The sequence below is a fragment of the Ascaphus truei genome, chromosome 21, assembly GCF_040206685.1.
Source record: "Ascaphus truei isolate aAscTru1 chromosome 21, aAscTru1.hap1, whole genome shotgun sequence".
Lineage (NCBI taxonomy): Eukaryota > Metazoa > Chordata > Amphibia > Anura > Ascaphidae > Ascaphus > Ascaphus truei.
This window is the reverse complement of record NC_134503.1, coordinates 30,991,163-31,010,688: the sequence shown is the minus strand read 5'-3', so window position 1 is coordinate 31,010,688 and position 19,526 is coordinate 30,991,163. Positions and strand designations below refer to the sequence as shown.

Genomic DNA, 19,526 nt, shown 5'->3' with positions numbered 1-19,526 from the left:
TGACCACGCTTCCGTCGCGAGTTCCAAATACCAAAATTTTAGAGAACTCGTCATAGAGCGCGGAGGCCGCGCTCCTTACGGAGGCAGGGACTGGGACCGGACTGATTGGGGGGCAGTGCTTGTGCCTGTAGAACGCACTGGGACCACAGCCTTATCTTCTCACCCTACCACTCCCATCGTCCTCTCAGCCCCCCCTCATCATCTTTCATCCCTCTCCCTTCATCCTCTTACCCTCTCCCTTCATACTCTCTCCCCCCCTCCCTTCATCCTCTCTCACCCCCACCCTTCATCCCCCCTCACCCCCCCACTCTTCATCCTCCCTCACCCCCCCACCCTTCATCCTCCCTCACACCCCCACCCTTCATCTTCCCTCACACCCCCACCCTTCATCCTCCCTCACCCCCCCACCCTTCATCCTCCCTCACCCCCCACCCTTCATCCTCCGTCACACCCCCACCCTTCATCCTCCGTCACACCCCCACCCTTCATCCTCCCTCACATCCCCCACCCTTCATCCTCCCTCCTCCCTCACACCACCCTTCATCCTCTCACCCCCTCCCTTCATCCTCTCTCACCCCTACCCTTCATCCTCCTTCACCCCCCACCCTTCATCCTCCCTCAACCCCCCACCCTTCATCCTCCCTCACCCCCCACCCTTCATCCTCCCTCACCCCCCACCCTTCATCCTCCCTCACCCCCCACCCTTCATCCTCCCTCACCCCCCCCACCCTTCATCCTCCCTCACCCCCCACCCTTCATGCTCCCTCACACCCCCCCACCCTTCATCCTCCCTCACCCCCCACCCTTCATCCTCTCACCCCCCACCCTTCATCCTCTCACCCCCACCCTTCATCCTCTCACCCCCACCCTTCATCCTCTCACCCCCACCCTTCATCCTCTCACCCCCCACCCTTCATCCTCTCACCCCCCACCCCTCATCCTCTCACCCCCCCACCCTTCATCCTCCCTCACCTCACACCGTTGATCCTTTCATCCCCCCCACCCTTCATCCTCTCACCCCCCACCCATCATCCTCTCACCCCCACCCTTCATCCTCTCACCCCCCACCCTTCATCCTCTCACCCCCCACCCTTCATCCTCTCACCCCCCACCCTTCATCCTCTCACCCCCCACCCTTCATCTTCTCACCCCCCACCCCTCCCACCCTTCATCCTCTCACCCCCACCCCTCCCACCCTTCATCCTCTCACCCCCACCCTTCATCCTCGCACCCCCCACCCTTCATCCTCTCACCCCCACCCTTCATCCTCTCACCCCCACCCTTCATCCTCTCACCCCCACCCTTCATCCTCTCACCCCCCACCCTTCATCCTCTCACCCCCCACCCCTCATCCTCTCACCCCCCCACCCTTCATCCTCCCTCACCTCACACCCTTGATCCTTTCATCCCCCCACCCTTCATCCTCTCACCCCCTCACCCTTCATCCTCTCACCCCCTCACCCTTCATCCTCTCACCCTCCATCCTTCATCCTCTCACCCCCCATCCTTCATCCTCTTACCCCCCGTCCTTCATCCTCTCACCCCCCATCCTTCATCCTCTCACCCTTTACCCTTCATCTTCTCACCCCCACCCTTCATCCTCTCACCCCCCACCCTTCATCCTCTCACCCCCCACCCTTCATCCTCTCACCCCCCACCCTTCATCCTCTCACCCCCCACCCTTCATCCTCTCACCCCCCACCCTTCATCCTCTCACCCCCCACCCTTCATCCTCTCACCCCGCACCCTTCATTCTCTCTCCCCGCACCCTTCATTCTCTCTCCCCGCACCCTTCATTCTCTCTGCCCGTGGGATGAATAGTTCTTTTGAAAGCTCCTTGTATTGTCCCTGAATATATTTGTATATAGTTATCATATCCCCTCTTAGACGCCTCTTTTCTAATGTAAATAAATCTAATTTAGCTAGCCTCTCCTCATAAGTTAGAATGTCCATCCCCTTAATTAATTTGGTGGCTCTTCTCTGCACTCTCTCTAGTTCCATAATGTGTTTTGTTAGGATTGGTGCCCAAAATTGTACTCCATATGCAAGGTGTGGTCTTACTAATGCTTTGTAAAGAGGCATAATTGTGTTTACTTCCCTTCCATCCATTGCCCGTTTGATGCAAGATAAGATCTTGTTTGCCTTTGCAGCTACTGCATGACATTGGGCACTATTGCTAAGCCTGCTGTCTACAAGCACTCCTAAATCCTTCTCCATCAAGGATTCCCCCAATATATCTCCATTTAATTTGTAAGTCGCCTTTTTATTCTTGCATCCCGAATGCATAACCTTACATTTATCTGTATTAAACCTCATCTGCCATTTACCTGCCCACGTTTCCAGTCTCTCCAAGTACTTCTGAAGAGAAATTACATCCTGCTCTGATTCTATTACCTTACACAATTTAGTATCATCAGCAAAGATGGATACTTTGCTCTCGATCCCAACCTCAAGGTCAGGGACTGGGACCGGACTGATTGGGGGGCAGTGCTTGTGCCTGTAGAACGCACTGGGACCGCAGCCTTATCTTCTCACCCTACCACTCCCATCGTCCTCTCAGCCCCCCTCATCCTCTTTCATCCCTCTCCCTTCATCCTCTTACCCTCTCCCGTCATCCTCTCTCCCCCCCCTCCCTTCATCCTCTCACCCCCCCTCCCTTCATCCTCCCTCACCCCTACCCTTCATCCTCCCTCACCCCCCCACCCTTCATCCTCCCTCACCCCCCCACCCTTCATCCTCCCTCACCCCCCACCCTTCATCCTCCCTCACACCCCTCCCCTTCATCCTCCCTCACCCCCCCACCCTTCATCCTCCCTCACCCCCCCTTCATCCTCCCTCACCCCCCAACCCTTCATCCTCCCTCACCCCCCAACCCTTCATCCTCTGTCACACCCCCCACCCTTCATCCTCCCTCACACCCCCCACCCTTCATCCTCCCTCCTCCCTCACACCACCCTTCATCCTCTCACCCCCTCCCCTCATCCTCTCTCACCCCTACCCTTCATCCTCCTTCACCCCCCACCCTTCATCCTCCCTCACCCCCCACCCTTCATCCTCCCTCACCCCCCCACCCTTCATCCTCCCTCACCCCCCACCCTTCATCCTCCCTCACCCCCACCCTTCATCCTCCCCCACCCCCCACCCTTCATCCTCCCTCAACCCCCACCCTTCATACTCCCTCACACCCCCCCACCCTTCATCCTCCCTCACCCCCTCACCCCTCCCACCCTTCGTCCTCTCACCCCCACCCTTCATCCTCTCACCCCCACCCTTCATCCTCTCACCCCCCACCCTTCATCCTCTCACCCCCCACCCTTCATCCTCTCACACCCCACCCTTCATCCTCTCACCCCCCACCCTTCATCCTCTCACCCCCACCCCTCATCCTCTCACCCCCCACCCTTCATCCTCCCTCACCTCACACCCTTGATCCTTTCATCCCCCCCACCCTTCATCCTCTCAACACCCACCCTTCATCCTCTAACCCCCCACCCTTCATCCTCTCACCCCCCACCCTTCATCCTCTTACACCCACCCTTCATCCTCTCACCCCCCACCCTTCATTCTCCCTCACCCCCCCACCCTTCATCCTTTCATCCCCCCACCCCTCCCACCCCCACCCCTCCCACCCTTCATCCTCTCACCCCCCCACCCTTCATCCTCTCACCCCCCACCCTTCATCCTCTCACCCCCCCACCCTTCATCCTCTCACCCCCCCACCCTTCATCCTCTCACCCCCCACCCTTCATCCTCCCTCACCTCACACCCTTGATCCTTTCATCCCCCCACCCTTCATCCTCTCACCCCCTCACCCTTCATCCTCTCACCCCCCATCCTTCATCCTCTCACCCCCCATCCTTCATCCTCTCACCCCCCCATCCTTCATCCTCTCACCCCCTATCCTTCATCCTCTCACCCCCCACCCTTCATTCTCCCTCACCCCCCCACCCTTCATCCTTTCATCCCCCCACCTTCATCCTCTCACCCCCCACCCTTCATCCTCTCACCCCCCACCCTTCATCCTCTCATGCCCCACCCTTCATCCTCTCACCCCCCACCCCTCCCACCCTTCATCCTCTCACCCCCCACCCCTCCCACCCTTTATCCTCTCACCCCCCCCCACCCTTCATCCTCTCACCCCCCCCCACCCTTCATCCTCTCACCCCCCACCCTTCATCCTCTCACCCCCCCACCCTTCATCCTCTCACCCCCCACCCTTCATCCTCCCTCACCTCACACCCTTGATCCTTTCATCCCCCCACCCTTCATCCTCTCACCCCCTCACCCTTCATCCTCTCACCCCCTCACCCTTCATCCTCTCACCCCCATCCTTCATCCTCTCACCCTTTACCCTTCATCTTCTTACCCCCACCCTTCATCCTCTCACCCCCCACCCTTCATCCTCTCACCCCCCACCCTTCATCCTCTCACCCCCACCCTTCATCCTCTCACCCCCCACCCTTCATCCTCTCACCCCCCACCCTTCATCCTCTCTCCCCACACCCTTCATTCTCTCTCCCCGCACCCTTCATTCTCTCTCCCCGCACCCTTCATTCTCTCTCCCCGCACCCTTCATTCTCTCTCCCCGCACCCTTCATTCTCTCTCCCCGCACCCTTCATTCTCTCTCCCCGCACCCTTCATTCTCTCACCCCCACCCTTCATTCTCTCTCCCCCCACCCTTCATCCTCTCTCCCCCCACCCTTCATCCTCTTTCCCCTCACCCTTCATCCTCTCACCCCCCCTCCTTACATAGTTACATAGTAGATGAGGTTGAAAAAAGACGTATGTCCATCAAGTTCAACCTATGCTAAATTTAGACAACAGATACTTTATCCTATATCTATACTTACTTATTGATCCAGAGGAAGGCAAACAAAAAACCCCATTAAGGGGAAAAATTAATTCCTTCCTGACTCCAAGAATTTGCAATCGGATTAATCTCTGGCTCAACATCCTTCCCATGTATACTTATTTGGTATATCCCTGTATACCTTTCCCATCTAAAAAGATGTCCAACCTTTTTTTTGAACAAATCTAATGTATCTGCCATCACAGTCTCCATGGGTAATGAATTCCACATTTTAACTGCCCTTACTGCAAAGAACCCTTTCCATTGTTGCTGGTGAATTTTCCTTTCCTCCAACCTCAAGGGATGGCCCCGAGTCCTTTGTACTGCCCGTGGGATGAATAGTTCTTTTGAAAGCTCCTTGTATTGTCCCTGAATATATTTGTATATAGTTATCATATCCCCTCTTAGACGCCTCTTTTCTAATGTAAATAAATCTAATTTAGCTAGCCTCTCCTCATAAGTTAGAATGTCCATCCCCTTAATTAATTTGGTGGCTCTTCTCTGCACTCTCTCTAGGACCATAATGTGTTTTCTTAGGATTGGTGCCCAAAATTGTACTCCATATGCAAGGTGTGGTCTTACTAATGCTTTGTAAAGAGGCATAATTATGTTTACTTTCCTTCCATCCATTGCCAGTTTGATGCAAGATAAGATCTTGTTTGCCTTTGCAGCTACTGCATGACATTGGGCACTATTGCTAAGCCTGCTGTCTACAAGCACTCCTAAATCCTTCTCCATCAAGGATTCCCCCAATATATCTCCATTTAATTTGTAAGTCGCCTTTTTATTCTTGCATCCCGAATGCATAACCTTACATTTATCTGAATTAAACCTCATCTGCCATTTACCTGCCCACGTTTCCAGTCTCTCCAAGTACTTCTGAAGATAAATTACATCCTGCTCTGATTCTATTACCTTACACAATTTAGTATCATCAGCAAAGATGGATACTTTGCTCTCGATCCCAACCTCAAGGTCATTAATAAACAAGTTAAAAAGCAGGGGTCCCAGTACTGATCCCTGGAGGTACTCCACTCACGACTTTAGCCCAACCTGAAAAAGATCCATTTATGACAACCCTCTGTAGTCTGTCCTTTAACCAGTTTTCAATCCAGGTGCATATATTATTACTGAGTCCAACTTTCTTTATTTTGAACACCAACCTCTTGTGTGAAACCGTATCAAAAGTCTTTGCAAAATCTAAGTAGACCACATCAACTGCATTACCCTGGTCTAAATTCCTACTTACCTCCTCAAAGAAACAAATAAGGTTAGTTTGGCAAGATCTATCCTTCATAAATCCATGCTGACTATTACTAATAATTTTGTTTTCCATTAGGTATTCCTGAATATTATCCCGTATTAAACCTTCAAGTAGTTTCCCTACTATTGAAGTCAGGCTTACAGGTCTGTAATTTCCCGGTTGTGATCTAGCTCCCTTTTTAAATATAGGCACCACATCTGCTTTACGCCAATCTTGTGGTACTGAGCCTGTGGAAATGGAGTCCTTGAATATTAAATATAATGGTTTTGCTATTACTGAGCTTAACTCCTTGAGAACTCTTGGATGTATGCCATCGGGGCCAGGTGCCTTATTTACTTTAATTTTTTCAAGTCGCTTATGAACTTCTTCCTCAGTTAACCAATTGTTCATAAATATGGAGGTTGTGGCTTCCTCCTGCAGCACTACTATTGAACTTGATTCTTCCCTGGTAAACACAGAGGCAAAGAATTTGTTTAATACCTCAGCTTTTTCCTTATCTCCAATAATCTGCCTACCCATCTCACACTGAAAGGGTCCTGTATTTTCGTTTCTCATTTTTTTTTTATTAAGGTACTTAAAGAACTTTTTAGGGTTGACCTTACTTTCTATTGCAATCCTTTTTTCATTATCCATTTTTGCTAATTTGATTGCTCTTTTGCAATTTTTGTTACATTCCTTATAATTCTGATACGATGTCTCTGTCCCTTCTGGCTTAAAGAATCTAAACGCCTTCCTCCTCTTGTCCATTTCCTCCCCTACCTGTTTTTTAGCCACATTGGTTTTGACTTATTTCTTTTATACTTATTACCCAAGGGTATACACTGATAAGTGTGCTTTTCTAACAATGTTTTAAAGACTGCCCATTTATCTTCTACATTTGTCCCTGCAAAAACATCATCCCATTGTATTACTACTAGATTAGACCTCAGTTTGTTAAAATCTGCCTTTCTAAAGTTTAAAGTCTTTGTTGAACCCAATTAATCTGTTTTTTGATAATTTATTTCAAATGAGACCATGAGATCACTGTTACCCAAATGTTCCAGGACTTGAATATTTGTTATTACTTCTACATTGTTGGATATGACCAAATCCAGACCTGCCCCTCTCCTGGTTGGTTCCTCAATAATTTGGGTCATATAATCGTCTTTAAGCACCCCCAAAAACCTGTTTCCTTTTGTTGTAACGCTAATCTCATTGCCCCAGTCTATGTCTGGATAATTAAAATCCCCCATTATGCAAACATGACCCAGTTTTGATGCCTTCTCCATTTGCAAATGTATTTTAGCTTCCTCAATCTCACAGATATTTGGTGGTTTATAGCATATTCCCACAAACATTTTCTTTATACTTTTACCGCCACTGCTAATTTCTATCCACAAAGTCTCTACATTTTCATCATTCCCTTCATAGACATCATCCCTTATAATAGGTTTAGATCCGGTTTAACATATAAACATACTCCACCTCCCCTTCTATTTGTTCGATCCTTCCGAAAGAGAGAATAACCCTCTAAATTAACTGTCCAGTCATGAGTTTCATCCCACCATGTTTCAGTAATGCCTATGATATCATACTTCCCTTGCAGCTATTAATTCAAGCTCCCCCATTTTATCTGTCAGGCTTCTTGCATTAGCAAGCATGCATTTAAGTTTTTTTTCAGCCTGTACTATTATCTTATCTGCTCCTTCCTTTCTGCTCCCACTTGGTTTAGTCTTTAGAAGTTTTCTAGTATTATCTGTATTTACTATGGGTGTCTCACTGCTTGTCAAACTTGCACTTGCCCCCATTCTACCGCCATACCACCTTGTATCCTCATCTATTCCATTTAGTTCATTATCTGTTTTATTCCCCTCCCCCCTCCATCCTAGTTTAAAATCTCCTCCAACCTTTTTAGCATTCTCCCCCCTAGCACAGAAGATCCCTCTTCATTGAGGTGCAATCCGTCCCTAGAATACAGATGGCACCTCTCAGAAAAGGAGTCCCAGTGCTCTAAAAACCCAAACCCCTCCTTCCTGCACCACTTTCTTAGCCATGCATTAACCTCCCTGATCTCTGACTGTCTCCCTGCGGTAGCGCATGGCACTGGTAGTATTTCAGAAAATACTACCTTGGAGGTCCTTGCCTTAAGCTTTTGGCCTAGATCCCTGTAATCATTTTTTAGGACCCTCCATCTTTCTCTAACTTTGTCATTGGTGCCAACGTGTACCAAGACCGCCGGGTCAATCCCAGCCCCCCCAACAATCTGTCTACCCGATCCGCAATGTGCCGAACCCGAGCACCCGGGAGACAACAAACTGTTCGGTTCATGCGGTCCTGGCAACAGATTGCCCTATCTACCTTCCTAATAATGGAGTCCCCTACCACCACAATCTTTCTTTGTATCTGAGCATCCCGAGTCCCCACTGTGCTGGAGGAACTATTCCCCTGGCTGCTAGAGGAATTAGTCTCCCCCAGCCTTGCCATTTCTGCCCCAACATTCCCAACATCTTCACTCAACATGGCAAATCTATTGGGATGTGTCAGCTCAGAAACGACCTGCCTCTCCCTATTGCCCCTGCTTCCCCTTCTAACTGTCACCCAGCTACCTACCTGCTCCTCACTAACAGCGCCACCATCTGCACTACTAGTTGAAGCAAGGGCTTGCTCAGTGAGCTCTAAACCCCTTTCAAGATTGCCAATGTCCCTCAATATTGCAAGTTGCCTCTTCAGATCAGCAATCTCTGATTCTAAAGAGACGACCTGCTCACACCTCACAGCGGTATGCTCATTGGAACAGCAGCTCCAAGTGCACATACATGTGGCAAGATGTGCATTGAGTGGCATTTTCAATCCTGCTCAATCTAGCAACTATGAAGTTTAGAAGTACTAACAGTAAACTGTACTTCAATAAACTATACCTTGTTTAACCGCTTCCTTGTTCAAACTGCTTCTGGTTCTAACTGCACACACTTTAAACAACCGGCACTTCAAATCAACCACACAGATTAGTCAGTACACTCAAGTCCTCTCACCCCCCTCCTTTCATCCTCCCTCAACCCTCTCCTTTCATCCTCCCTCACCCCCCCTCCCTTCATCCTCCCTCACCCCCCTCCCTTCATCCTCCCTCACCCCCCCACCCTTCATCCTCTCATCCCCCCCAACTCTCCCACACTTCATCCTCTCACCCCTCTCCTTTCATCCTCCCTCACCCCCCCTCCCTTCATCCTCCCTCACCCCCCTCCCTTCATCCTCCCTCACCCCCCCTCCCTTCATCCTCCCTCACCGCCCCCCCTCCCTCCCTTCAACCTATTCACACCCCCCCCCCCTTATACATGTACGGTATTATCTCTCATTTTTTACCGGACAGAGTAACCAAATCCTGGGCTGTCCGGTTCAATATCGGACACCTGTGAACCCTACTTGTGGGCATATTCATTTGTCTCACAGGTCTGCAACTCTGCTTTCACCCATTATCTCTTGGCATACAGTGCTTACACTGCAGCCCGGGATTCTGGGTAATGACATGCAAATGAGCACACAGTGTCACCTTTTGTTTCGTGCTCGTTGTAACATGGACCCCTATAAGCTTCTGCCTGCCGTATTTTACAGCTTTTCAGCACTGCCTGGTTTAAAGAAGTGCAGAGCCAGTAACCCCACTCATGGCTATTTCAAACTTGTGGATCTCTTCAGTGTGAGGCTAGTTATACTGGTTCTACAATGTGACGTTGGAATAGGTTTCAATCACATTTTACAAATTTATGTCTGAGACGTGAATGTGCTCCCAACCGATCTTTGTAGTTGCTGTACACTGTACGGTGGAGGTTTTTTGCAACTTTTTCACCCAACATAACTTATATAAAGAAATATATGAATGCAATCAGATTTATACAGTATAAATTACTACAAGATTCTCGTCATATTAGTCATTTGTTCAACACCTCCATTAATATTATTACAGTATTTCAACAGTTCACTCCACATAGTTGGGAGTGGACACATTTTTCCATGACTTTGGATACTATTGGGGGAAGAGTGTTTTTGTCCCTACTTTTGTAAACTGGGACAACTATAGCAGTTTTCCAGGTCTGTGGGATATGGCCTGAAGACAAAATAGAGTTGATTAGAGAGGTAATTGGTATGGCTGGTGCACTGAGTCGTAGAAACTTTGATTGCAGTAGGTCAGGTCCACATTGGCTGTTTAATAATGTGAGAAGCGCCTGTGTAATCTTCTTTTCAGATTCTGGGACAAATTAAAAATTGTAAGCGCCCCACAAAGTTTTAATTGAAAGCGTTTGCAATGTCAGTGGGATTTTTCAGAGTAATATCATCCTTTTTGATATTAGTTGGTGGTTGATTGTGGAATATATTTTTGATGACCTTCCAGAAGTTTGCTGGGTTTGATATATTTTGATGAAGATTGTCAGTAATATTACTCTTATTCTGCATAGTGGGGCATGAGTATCACAGAACTGTTTTGGAGTGAACAAGTGCAGGTATCAGGTTGATTCTGTTCCAACGGCCAGAAGTTGCTATGGGTTAAAGTTTCTAAATGTTCTAGTGAGTAGAACTTTTGAGCTTGATTTGAGGGGTTTGATTTCCCTTACAGAGTACACTATTGCAGGGTAGCGCAAACTTTTAGTGCTGTGCCCCCCTATCTCTCTCCCCCCGGCTCTCGCAACCCCCCTCCCTCCCCCCACGTCTACCTTCATGCGCGTCAGATGATGCTGCGGGGTCACGGCGTCATTTGACACTGCGATGCCATGGCGACGCAACACAGCCGTCTGAATCTTGGTAAGTAAACAGTTGCAGAGGCCTGACGCGATCCCCCGGCATTTAATTTCAATGCCTGGGGGAAGAGTGCGGGACCTCTGCAACTGCCCGCGCCGCCCCAGCAAAATCTCACGTCCCCCCCTGGGGGGTCGCACTCCCCACTTTGTGCACCGCTGCACTATTGCATGGACAAGAGGATAGAATCCAATCTAGCAAGCAATGTTTGCCAGGTTTTAGGTTTGCCCGTGTGGGTTGGGAAATTAGTTGATTACATTTAGTGACTTCAATTGTGTCTAGATTTTGTTGTTTTTAGGGTCAAGCCAGTTGCGGTTGAAATCTCCAAAAACTAACAGCGCACTCTTCCTATTCAGAGTGGTAATTGTGCCAAGAAAATAAACATCAATCGGAGATTGTAGTGGGCCTTAGGGGGGCGGTAGAAGCCAGCAATTAGAAATGGTGTTGGATTTGGGGAATAGTCTCCTAATAAAGGTGGTACGGGCTAATACAGTAAGAGAATAAAACATGCTCGGGATAGGCATACTGTAAGGCAAAATACCAAAGAAAGACAAACAGTCCTGGGTTTTACAGCCAATGGGCAGGCAAAGCGGAGTGTGTGTGTGTCTTCTCATTAAGACATCTTCCCTGTTTCCCTTGCGCAATAAATGTTGGTGTTTTGAGTGGACCGTTTTTAGTTTTTATGTTTAAATATTTGTGCTGAGATTGATTTATTTACATGATGCACAGTTATTTTTTTAATGTATAAACACACGTAGAAATCAGTAAAAATATGCAAATGACCTTTTACATTACTAAGAGCACTGAAATCCCGAGGTAGCACAAATGACCCCCTTTTTCTTTTTTTGTCTGTATTCATAATGCTTCAGATTTTGAATGAAATCTTGACGTCAGTGAAGATTTTGTTTGACTATCAAAAAGATGACTGAAATACACAGGCGGTGATTGGCTTCAATGAATAAACATCTGCTCTGTTTGTTTTTATAGATCTGTTAATTGAGCATCTTGAAGAAATTCGAAAATTGAGGCAACGCTTAGAAGAATCAATTAAGACAAACGACATGCTCCGTAAACAGCTAGAACGGCAAATCACAGAAACCGAGCAAGGTAACTCCAAAGCCAACTCTCATTAAAGAGTCAGTCCCACTCAGGACCAGATTTAACCAGTTACAGGGACATGCTTAAGCATTACAACTAGGTGACTGAGGCCATTCTCGAAACCCTATCGGGTAAGTATTTTATTTCCACGGAAGGTAAGGGCGAGATTGTAATTCTGTGTAGAATTTCTGTACCGAGGATGCAGAAGTTGCTGTGAAGACTTTTTGTTCTCGTCCTGCAGACGATTCGAATCCCCAATTCATTTGCCTGAATCTCCTGTCTTCTCCAGCCCCGGGAAGACGCTTGCACAACACCTTGTCAGAGACATTTTCATCCTGGGCAAATACAGCTCAACCCCGTTATAACGCGGTCCTCGGGGGCCACCCGATCCGACCACGCTATAACCGGGGTCGGGCTAATTTTTTTTTAAAAATGGCCGCCACGCGCCCGATCAGGAGGAGGGGGGAGGAGATGGAGTGAGGCGCCAGCAGCCCTACACGATGCCCCAGCAGCCACCGCACTTCCCCCAGCATTTCCCACACTCTCCCCAGCAGCCGCCCTACACGATCCCCCCAGCAGCAGCAGCAACTACCAGGGGTAGTGTCTGTGTGTCTGTGTGTCTGTGTGTCTGTGTGTCTGTGTGTCTGTGTGTCTGTGTGTCTGTGTGTCTGTGTGCAGTGTGCTGTAAAAAACCCTTTGGGTATCAAAGGGGTTTTGCAGAGCACTATATCCATAACATGCACAGCAGTATAATACTGTATGCAGAGCGATATAATACCATGCAGGACAATATGTTGCTGGCCCCTTTAGCAGCCAAGGGGTTAATGATGTCCCTGCCATTTATAGCTGCTGACCTCTACTGCACCCGATGCTCTTTAACCACTGAAGAAATTGACTAACACACTGGTACACACTGGTACACACTGGTACACACTGGTACACACTGGTACATACAAGGACATACGGGGCAAATACCATGATATAGACAGATTTGCACACTAACGTGCAGAGGCCACCCTTTCCGTGACGGACATTTCCCATGAGCCTCCACCCTCCAGTTTCACAACCGGACCTCTTGTTCGAGCACTGATTTATTTATTTATTCACCCCCCCCCCCCGACCACACCATGTTGAAACCGATAATTTATTTGAAAAATGTCAATCGTATCCCGCTTTTCGCCCATGCTTCGTGTGACAGCCCTCGCGGCTCGATCAGAAGGCCGTACCTCATTGAGGACGGCCATAAAGCGTGCGGGGGCGATGGCGCGGCCGATTTTTCGCGCAACAATATAATTTTCTTTTGTCGCGCGACAGTCGGGTGACGTGCGCGGTTCAGCCAAAGAGGGCGAACCGCCCACGTGACGTCACAGGCATGCCCTCACAACGCCCCCGGCGCACAATCGTACAGGCCACGGATCGCCTAAGCTGTACATGTTTACTTCTATCCATTCTTATATACGGTTATATATTGCTGAAAGATTAGCCTTTTTGCTTGTATGGTGGTTATGCCTCTTGCCTTGTGCCGCAATGTGATAATAGACAACATTTTTCTTCAGTCCCGTGTTTCTAAGCTTGGGATACGAAGAAGCTCTGTTGGAGTTGGTGAAGAATTACCAAACACATTATTATGAGCTATATCAAATTCTGCAGCTGTCCTTCACTTTTCTCATCGTGGAAAATCTTAACCAAGTCTGTATTAATAGCTTCTGCTGCTTCCAATAATCTGCTTAAAATATAAGAAAACACACATATATATATGCACACATCACACGTTATTGCACTTGCTGGCACGTTCAGCTGTCCTAGATGTGTTAAGATAAAATGTTGAAGAAGCGTACATTGATATTATAAACATTTTACGAGATTGCCACATCAACCATTCGATTACATGAAGATACAAGCAAGATAAGGATTCGCAAAGGAGTCATGTCACCAAAGCTTTTCACAACAATACTTGAAGAATTGTTCAAAACATTAGATTGGGAAGAAAAGGAAATCAAAATCAACGGTGAATTTTTGAGTCGCCTACGATTTGCAGATCACATTGTTATTTTTGCCACAAGTCCAGAAGATCTTCAGCAACAAATTGGAGATCTCGCCGAAGCAACTAAGAATGTGGCCTCTATATGAATCTCAGCGAGACCAAAGTGATGTTCAACAAACGTGTACAGTCTGCAAAGATCTAAATAAATGGAATAGTACTAGAAGTCGAAGATTATCTACTTTGGCCGGCAAATAACGGGATGGGAACCTTTTGAATAAAATCAATGGGTGAATTGAGACATTTGGAAGAAACAATACCATATTTAACGGGAACCTTCCACTCTTGTCGCAAGAGGAAAGGGTTTGACCAGTGTCTTCCGCCTGTGCTCATGTGTGGATGTGAAACTTGGACCCTAAATACGAAGATAATTCAGAAGCTTCAGAAAACGCAACATAGTATGGAGTGATGCATGCTGGGTATTACCCGAAAAGACAGGAAAACGAATGAATGGGTTACAAACCAAATACAAGTCTAACGTCATCACAAGGGTGAAGAAATTTAAATGGCGGTGGCAGGACATATTGCAAGAAGAAAGGACCATCGTTGGACTAAGATGCTACTCGAAAGATCCTTAAGGATGCCTTCATCCAGCAGTGGATCAACAAGGGCTGAAGATGATCTATACTGTATACATACAAGCCAGCGAAGCAAACAGGCACTCCATAGGCACTAGTGAGGTCATTTATTGTGCGTTTTGGCTCTGTCAGGAATAACAATAATAACATCATCCCTAGTACTTATTGTTGCTTAAACTGCCAGCCTGGCATTAGACAGTGCACCCACTGGTTTCTATACTGTTCCAGCAGTTCAGGGGTGCCTTGCGACCGTCTTAGTTGTATTTAGGCATTTGCACATTGTTGTAGTAGCCATGCAGTGAACAGTATCATTCAGATGTTGCACTGGCATCTTTCAGAAAGCTACAGCGCATTAACAGCTTTATTTGGGGGAATACTGAAGTCATGTGACGCTGCTTTCTATTTTTAAATGTAAAATGTATTCATTTTCTTATATTGGTATATTAATTAAAGCTGCACAATTTGCCCCCTCTCCCATAGGTTCTGCCTATAATGTGTACAAGGTAGAGCAACACAGTGAATTGACTTCAGACATGTATCATCTGAGGAAGCAGAATGAAGCCTTCCAATTCTTGCTAGCAAAAGAATCTAGAGGTAAGATGTGCCAAGTGTTCTCTAAATATATTTAGATTTAATTTAATTGACGTTGTCGGTAGGTATCTGAGATTATGACCGTGTCACTTCCATTTCCCGGTTTAAAGGTATATCTGAGAATAGCAAAGGTTAGGATCTTATATTATCAGTTAGCAGTCTAAGTTAGATGGAGATTCAACCTATTCAACTATATCCTGCTGTCCCAGCACTGACTTTTCCATTGGATGTTGTAAATGATGAGCCGTATTCAAGTATACATGCCTCAGACAGAGGGACAGTAGTATTTGAATGAAACTCCTTTGGATCCACCTACGTATGTGAACAGGTGAATTATCACATACCTGTGCAGGTTCCAAAGCCCTAGATAAAGACTGTGAAATTAAACTGTAATCAGAATATTTTCATGTAATATTGTATTTTAATATACCGGTAAGGTAAAAACTTTGTCTTCAATATATCTAGAAATGCCTAAATACCACTAGAATACCCATGGTAAATTATACCAAGTAATGGACTTAATGGTTTCCTCGGCCATGTTCAGTGTTCTCTGTTGTCTAACGGTCATCACCTGTGATGTCATTTATGGCTCTGTCTGTGACTGGGACCATTTGGTGACAGCAGGAGGGGCGTGACATCGAGCTCACACACCAGCCATGACTTGTCCTTATTTGCTGGGACTTTATTCCTTTATCCAAATGTTAAAACAAAAGCATTTTTTTTATAAATCATTTAAAAACATCCATATCATGTTGGAAAAGATACAATAAGGATTAAATATATATTTAAATAAGTACAGATCTGGTGTTACTCACTTTCGCCGTGAGTGCCACTTTGAGGGGATGGAGTCCTAAGTGCGTCCGCCTCGCAACCAAACGCGATCACGGGCCACCGAGCAGTGATTTTACCAGAAGGATTTACACAGCGAAGGTCCCTGCTTCTGAATGGGACTCTCACTGCGTTAATCATACCAGGCCGAAACCAGTCTAAGGGCTAGGTCCCCAATGGCCGCTGCTGCGCGCGCCACACACCAGAGCACAGCCCTCCATGGGGCAGGCCCCAGTCGGTGTGCGTGCGCACACAAGGCGCGATGTACGACCGCCTTGGCCAGAAGACAGGATTTTTGTCATTTAGCGCGGAGGCTGAGCATTGGTCACGGCGGCGATTCAGCCAATGAGGGCGAACTAGATTCGTGATGTCATGGCCCCCGCCTTTAAGGCCATTCACATGTGTGCACTGATGGTGTGTCAATATGGTTTGTGTATTATTTTCGAATTAGCACTGCTTTGTAAACATATGGCCCTTGCTCTGCTACATGAACCATTGCATAGCCAGACATAACAGCAACGCAATGTGTTTCAGGACCTGTGGCAGCGAATGGGCTTCATGAAAAGCTAATGTGATAATGTGCTAATTCTGGATTTTCCAACCTGCAATGTAACTATGTTATGGTATTAGTGTAGGGGTGGCCAACTCCAGTCTACAAGGGCCACCAAACAAGTCAGGCTTTAAGGATATCCCTGCTTCAGCACGGGTGGCTCCGTTTTCGACTAAGCTGCTGATTGAGCATCCTGTGCTGAAGCAGGGATATCCTTAAAACCTGACCTGTTGGTGGCCCTTGAGGACCGGAGTGGGTGAGCAAGAGACTGTACCATCCTGTTTGTTTTCCAAGCCATTGCCAATGTGTGTCTTCTCACAGACAAAGAAAATGAAGGACTGAGAGAGACCTTGTCCAAGAAGAATATCTTAATCGAGCACCTTACACGCGAATGCGACTGTGTGAAAACGGACAACGAGAAGTTGCAGAAGATCCTCTGTGAAAAAGAGAACGAAATTGGGCACTTGAACCAGGAACTTGGCAGTAATCGTAAACAACTAGCAAGGTATGGATTTACGTGGCTTAATGACAGGTGGTTGATTCTGCACGGTTTCTGGTTTTAGATGTAACTAGTAGATGGGATTTGGCGAAGTTGGGCATTTTTCTTTTTCTTCTACCTTTTTGTTATTAATTTTTTTTGAATTGTTCAAAAGATTGCAAATTTTGGCAGATTTTAGTAAAAATTAAAGTATATAAAGTGTGCTGTGATCTAAATATAGAACCACGTGACCAGCACATTTAACTCTTTGAGTGGCGGATGGGGCCGTGGTGCCTGAGTGGCGGATGGTGTTGTGGTGCCTGACTGCCACGGCCCCTCCGGCACAGTGCGGTGAAACTTGGACACTAAATGTGAAGATAATTCTTCAATAGGTTAATTGCGAGAAAACACGAAAAGGAAATCCTACAAAAAGTTGCACACTGGTAAATAGTATACAATGAGTAGGTGGTACCTTTTTTATAACCATTGTTCACCCGTTTTTTATAACGCCTTCCGTTTGCTAATCTGATCCTACTATTCAGTAGGACGAGACCAAGAGTGTGTCTCTACGGATCATCTACAATCTGATTTGTTCACCTCAGTTTTATAAGTAATTAATATTTAACAATTAAAGCCCATCCACATGTGAAGTCTTCACTTTAGCAATCCATAACGGAGATGTGCTTGCTTTTTGCATTTGCTTATCCTGTACAGGCAGTCCTCGTTTTACAACGCTTCGCTTTACAACGAATGGCTTATCCAACGCTATGCAATGCATACCTATATTCATTTTTACAACGCCAAAACGGCTTATCCAACGCTCTTACAACGCTTTGCAAAGTTGTTTATGTGTATATATAATATATATATATATATATATCATATAATATTATATTATACTATATAATATATTATATTATTAAATTACATGATATATTTTGTTATATTATATATAATACAGTATATACACTATATAATGTATGTGTGTGCTGCATATTTTATTGCCCGAGTAAAATATTTTGTGTATTTTAGCATTAAAAATGCCTTCAGGAACGGAACCTTTCATTTAAACAGTGTTCCTATGGGAAAACGTGTTTCGCTTTAAGACGTTTCACTATCCAACACTATTTTGAGTAACGCATTATGTTGGATAACCGATGACTGCCTGTATATACATTTATTTGAGTATATCTATATAGATATATATATATAGATATATAAATATATACATCTATATATATATATATATCTATATCTTGTTTGATTGTTAGTAGATGTGGGGATTCTCATTGGTCCGTCAGTCCGCCCGCCCATGCCCCACCTCCCCCATGGCTCTCATTGGCCAAGAGGTACGCTGACATCACGGACACACCTACTCCACTGTGACACACAGACACACACACACATACTGCCACAGAGTCTCACCCCTGCAGACTCGCCATACCCCGAGACTGTCACCCGAGACTCTGAAGCCTAATAGCCTCGGAGACCCTCTCCCTGCAGACTCACCCTACACACCTGGGATCACCCCTGCGGAGTCACACAACCACCTTGGTAAGTTTAACCCACTTATCACACAAACCACCTTTGCTGTCCACCACCCCTCTTACCCGCCCACGCTCTCACAAATGACGACCTCAGCACTCCCCTGATTACTGTCTGCACCGCTACTGCCCACATCTGGCCCCATCATCATCACCCTGTCGCCTGCTCAACGCTTAAAATTTCCGCATTCCCGCACGCTAACAAAATGGCCGCCTTCCCGCACGCTAACAAAATGGCCACCTTACTTACCACACTTCATGCACCAACATTTCAGCCTTCCCAGACCCCGCCCGCTCCCAAAATGGTCGCCTTCCCGCCAAAGACTATATTCATTGTCCCACCAAACTTACCACTCATCCTCAATCAAATTTTCAGCCACCACTACTCTGCAAAAATGTCCCGATCCGTGCTCACCAACCCTCTGTCAGCAGCTCCACAGGGGGCGGGGGAACTATGCCGCCTCCCCATCCACTGCCGACACAGCTCTGTGCGTGGGGACTATACCAACGCCGACAGCCACCTCACCTCCCCACCCGCAGCCGACAGAGCTCCGCGCGGGCGGGGGAAACTACTATGCCACCTCACAGAGTAGCGTGCACGCACTCACCTCCCCGCCGCCGTGCACACCAGCGGGACCCGCACCCTCACACACTAGCGCAGGGCTCCCCAACCCCAGCCGCCGTACGCACTCACTGCGGCCCCTGGCGGAGTCTCCCTCCTCCGCTCTCCTCCTCCCTCCTCGGAGCGCGCTCTAGGCTCTTCCGGTGCCTGCTGAGCGTGTGCAGATGCTCCCTGGTGGTGGCGGCTGTTATTGCTGCTGCTGCTGGGGGGGGTTTCCGTTTCCCCCCCCCCCCCCTCCAGCTCCGTTTTTTCCCTCCCCCAGCATGTTTTTGTCTCCCCCAGCTCTGTTTTTGTCCCCCCAGCTCCGTTTTTGTCCCC

The 19,526-nt window shown here is 47.4% G+C and overlaps 1 protein-coding gene across 3 annotated transcripts in view; it reads left to right on the top strand.

Annotated features, from left to right (window-relative positions):
* The window catches only part of CDK5RAP2 (CDK5 regulatory subunit associated protein 2), a 197,756-nt gene that overhangs the window by 129,400 nt on the left and 48,830 nt on the right, over nt 1-19,526 (top strand). For all 3 annotated transcript variants that reach the window (XM_075579451.1, XM_075579450.1, XM_075579452.1), the window contains 3 exons: nt 11,866-11,985; nt 15,076-15,189; nt 16,886-17,069. In XM_075579451.1, the coding sequence (XP_075435566.1) occupies nt 11,866-11,985; nt 15,076-15,189; nt 16,886-17,069 (418 nt within the window). The remainder of the gene's footprint in view (nt 1-11,865; nt 11,986-15,075; nt 15,190-16,885; nt 17,070-19,526) is intronic.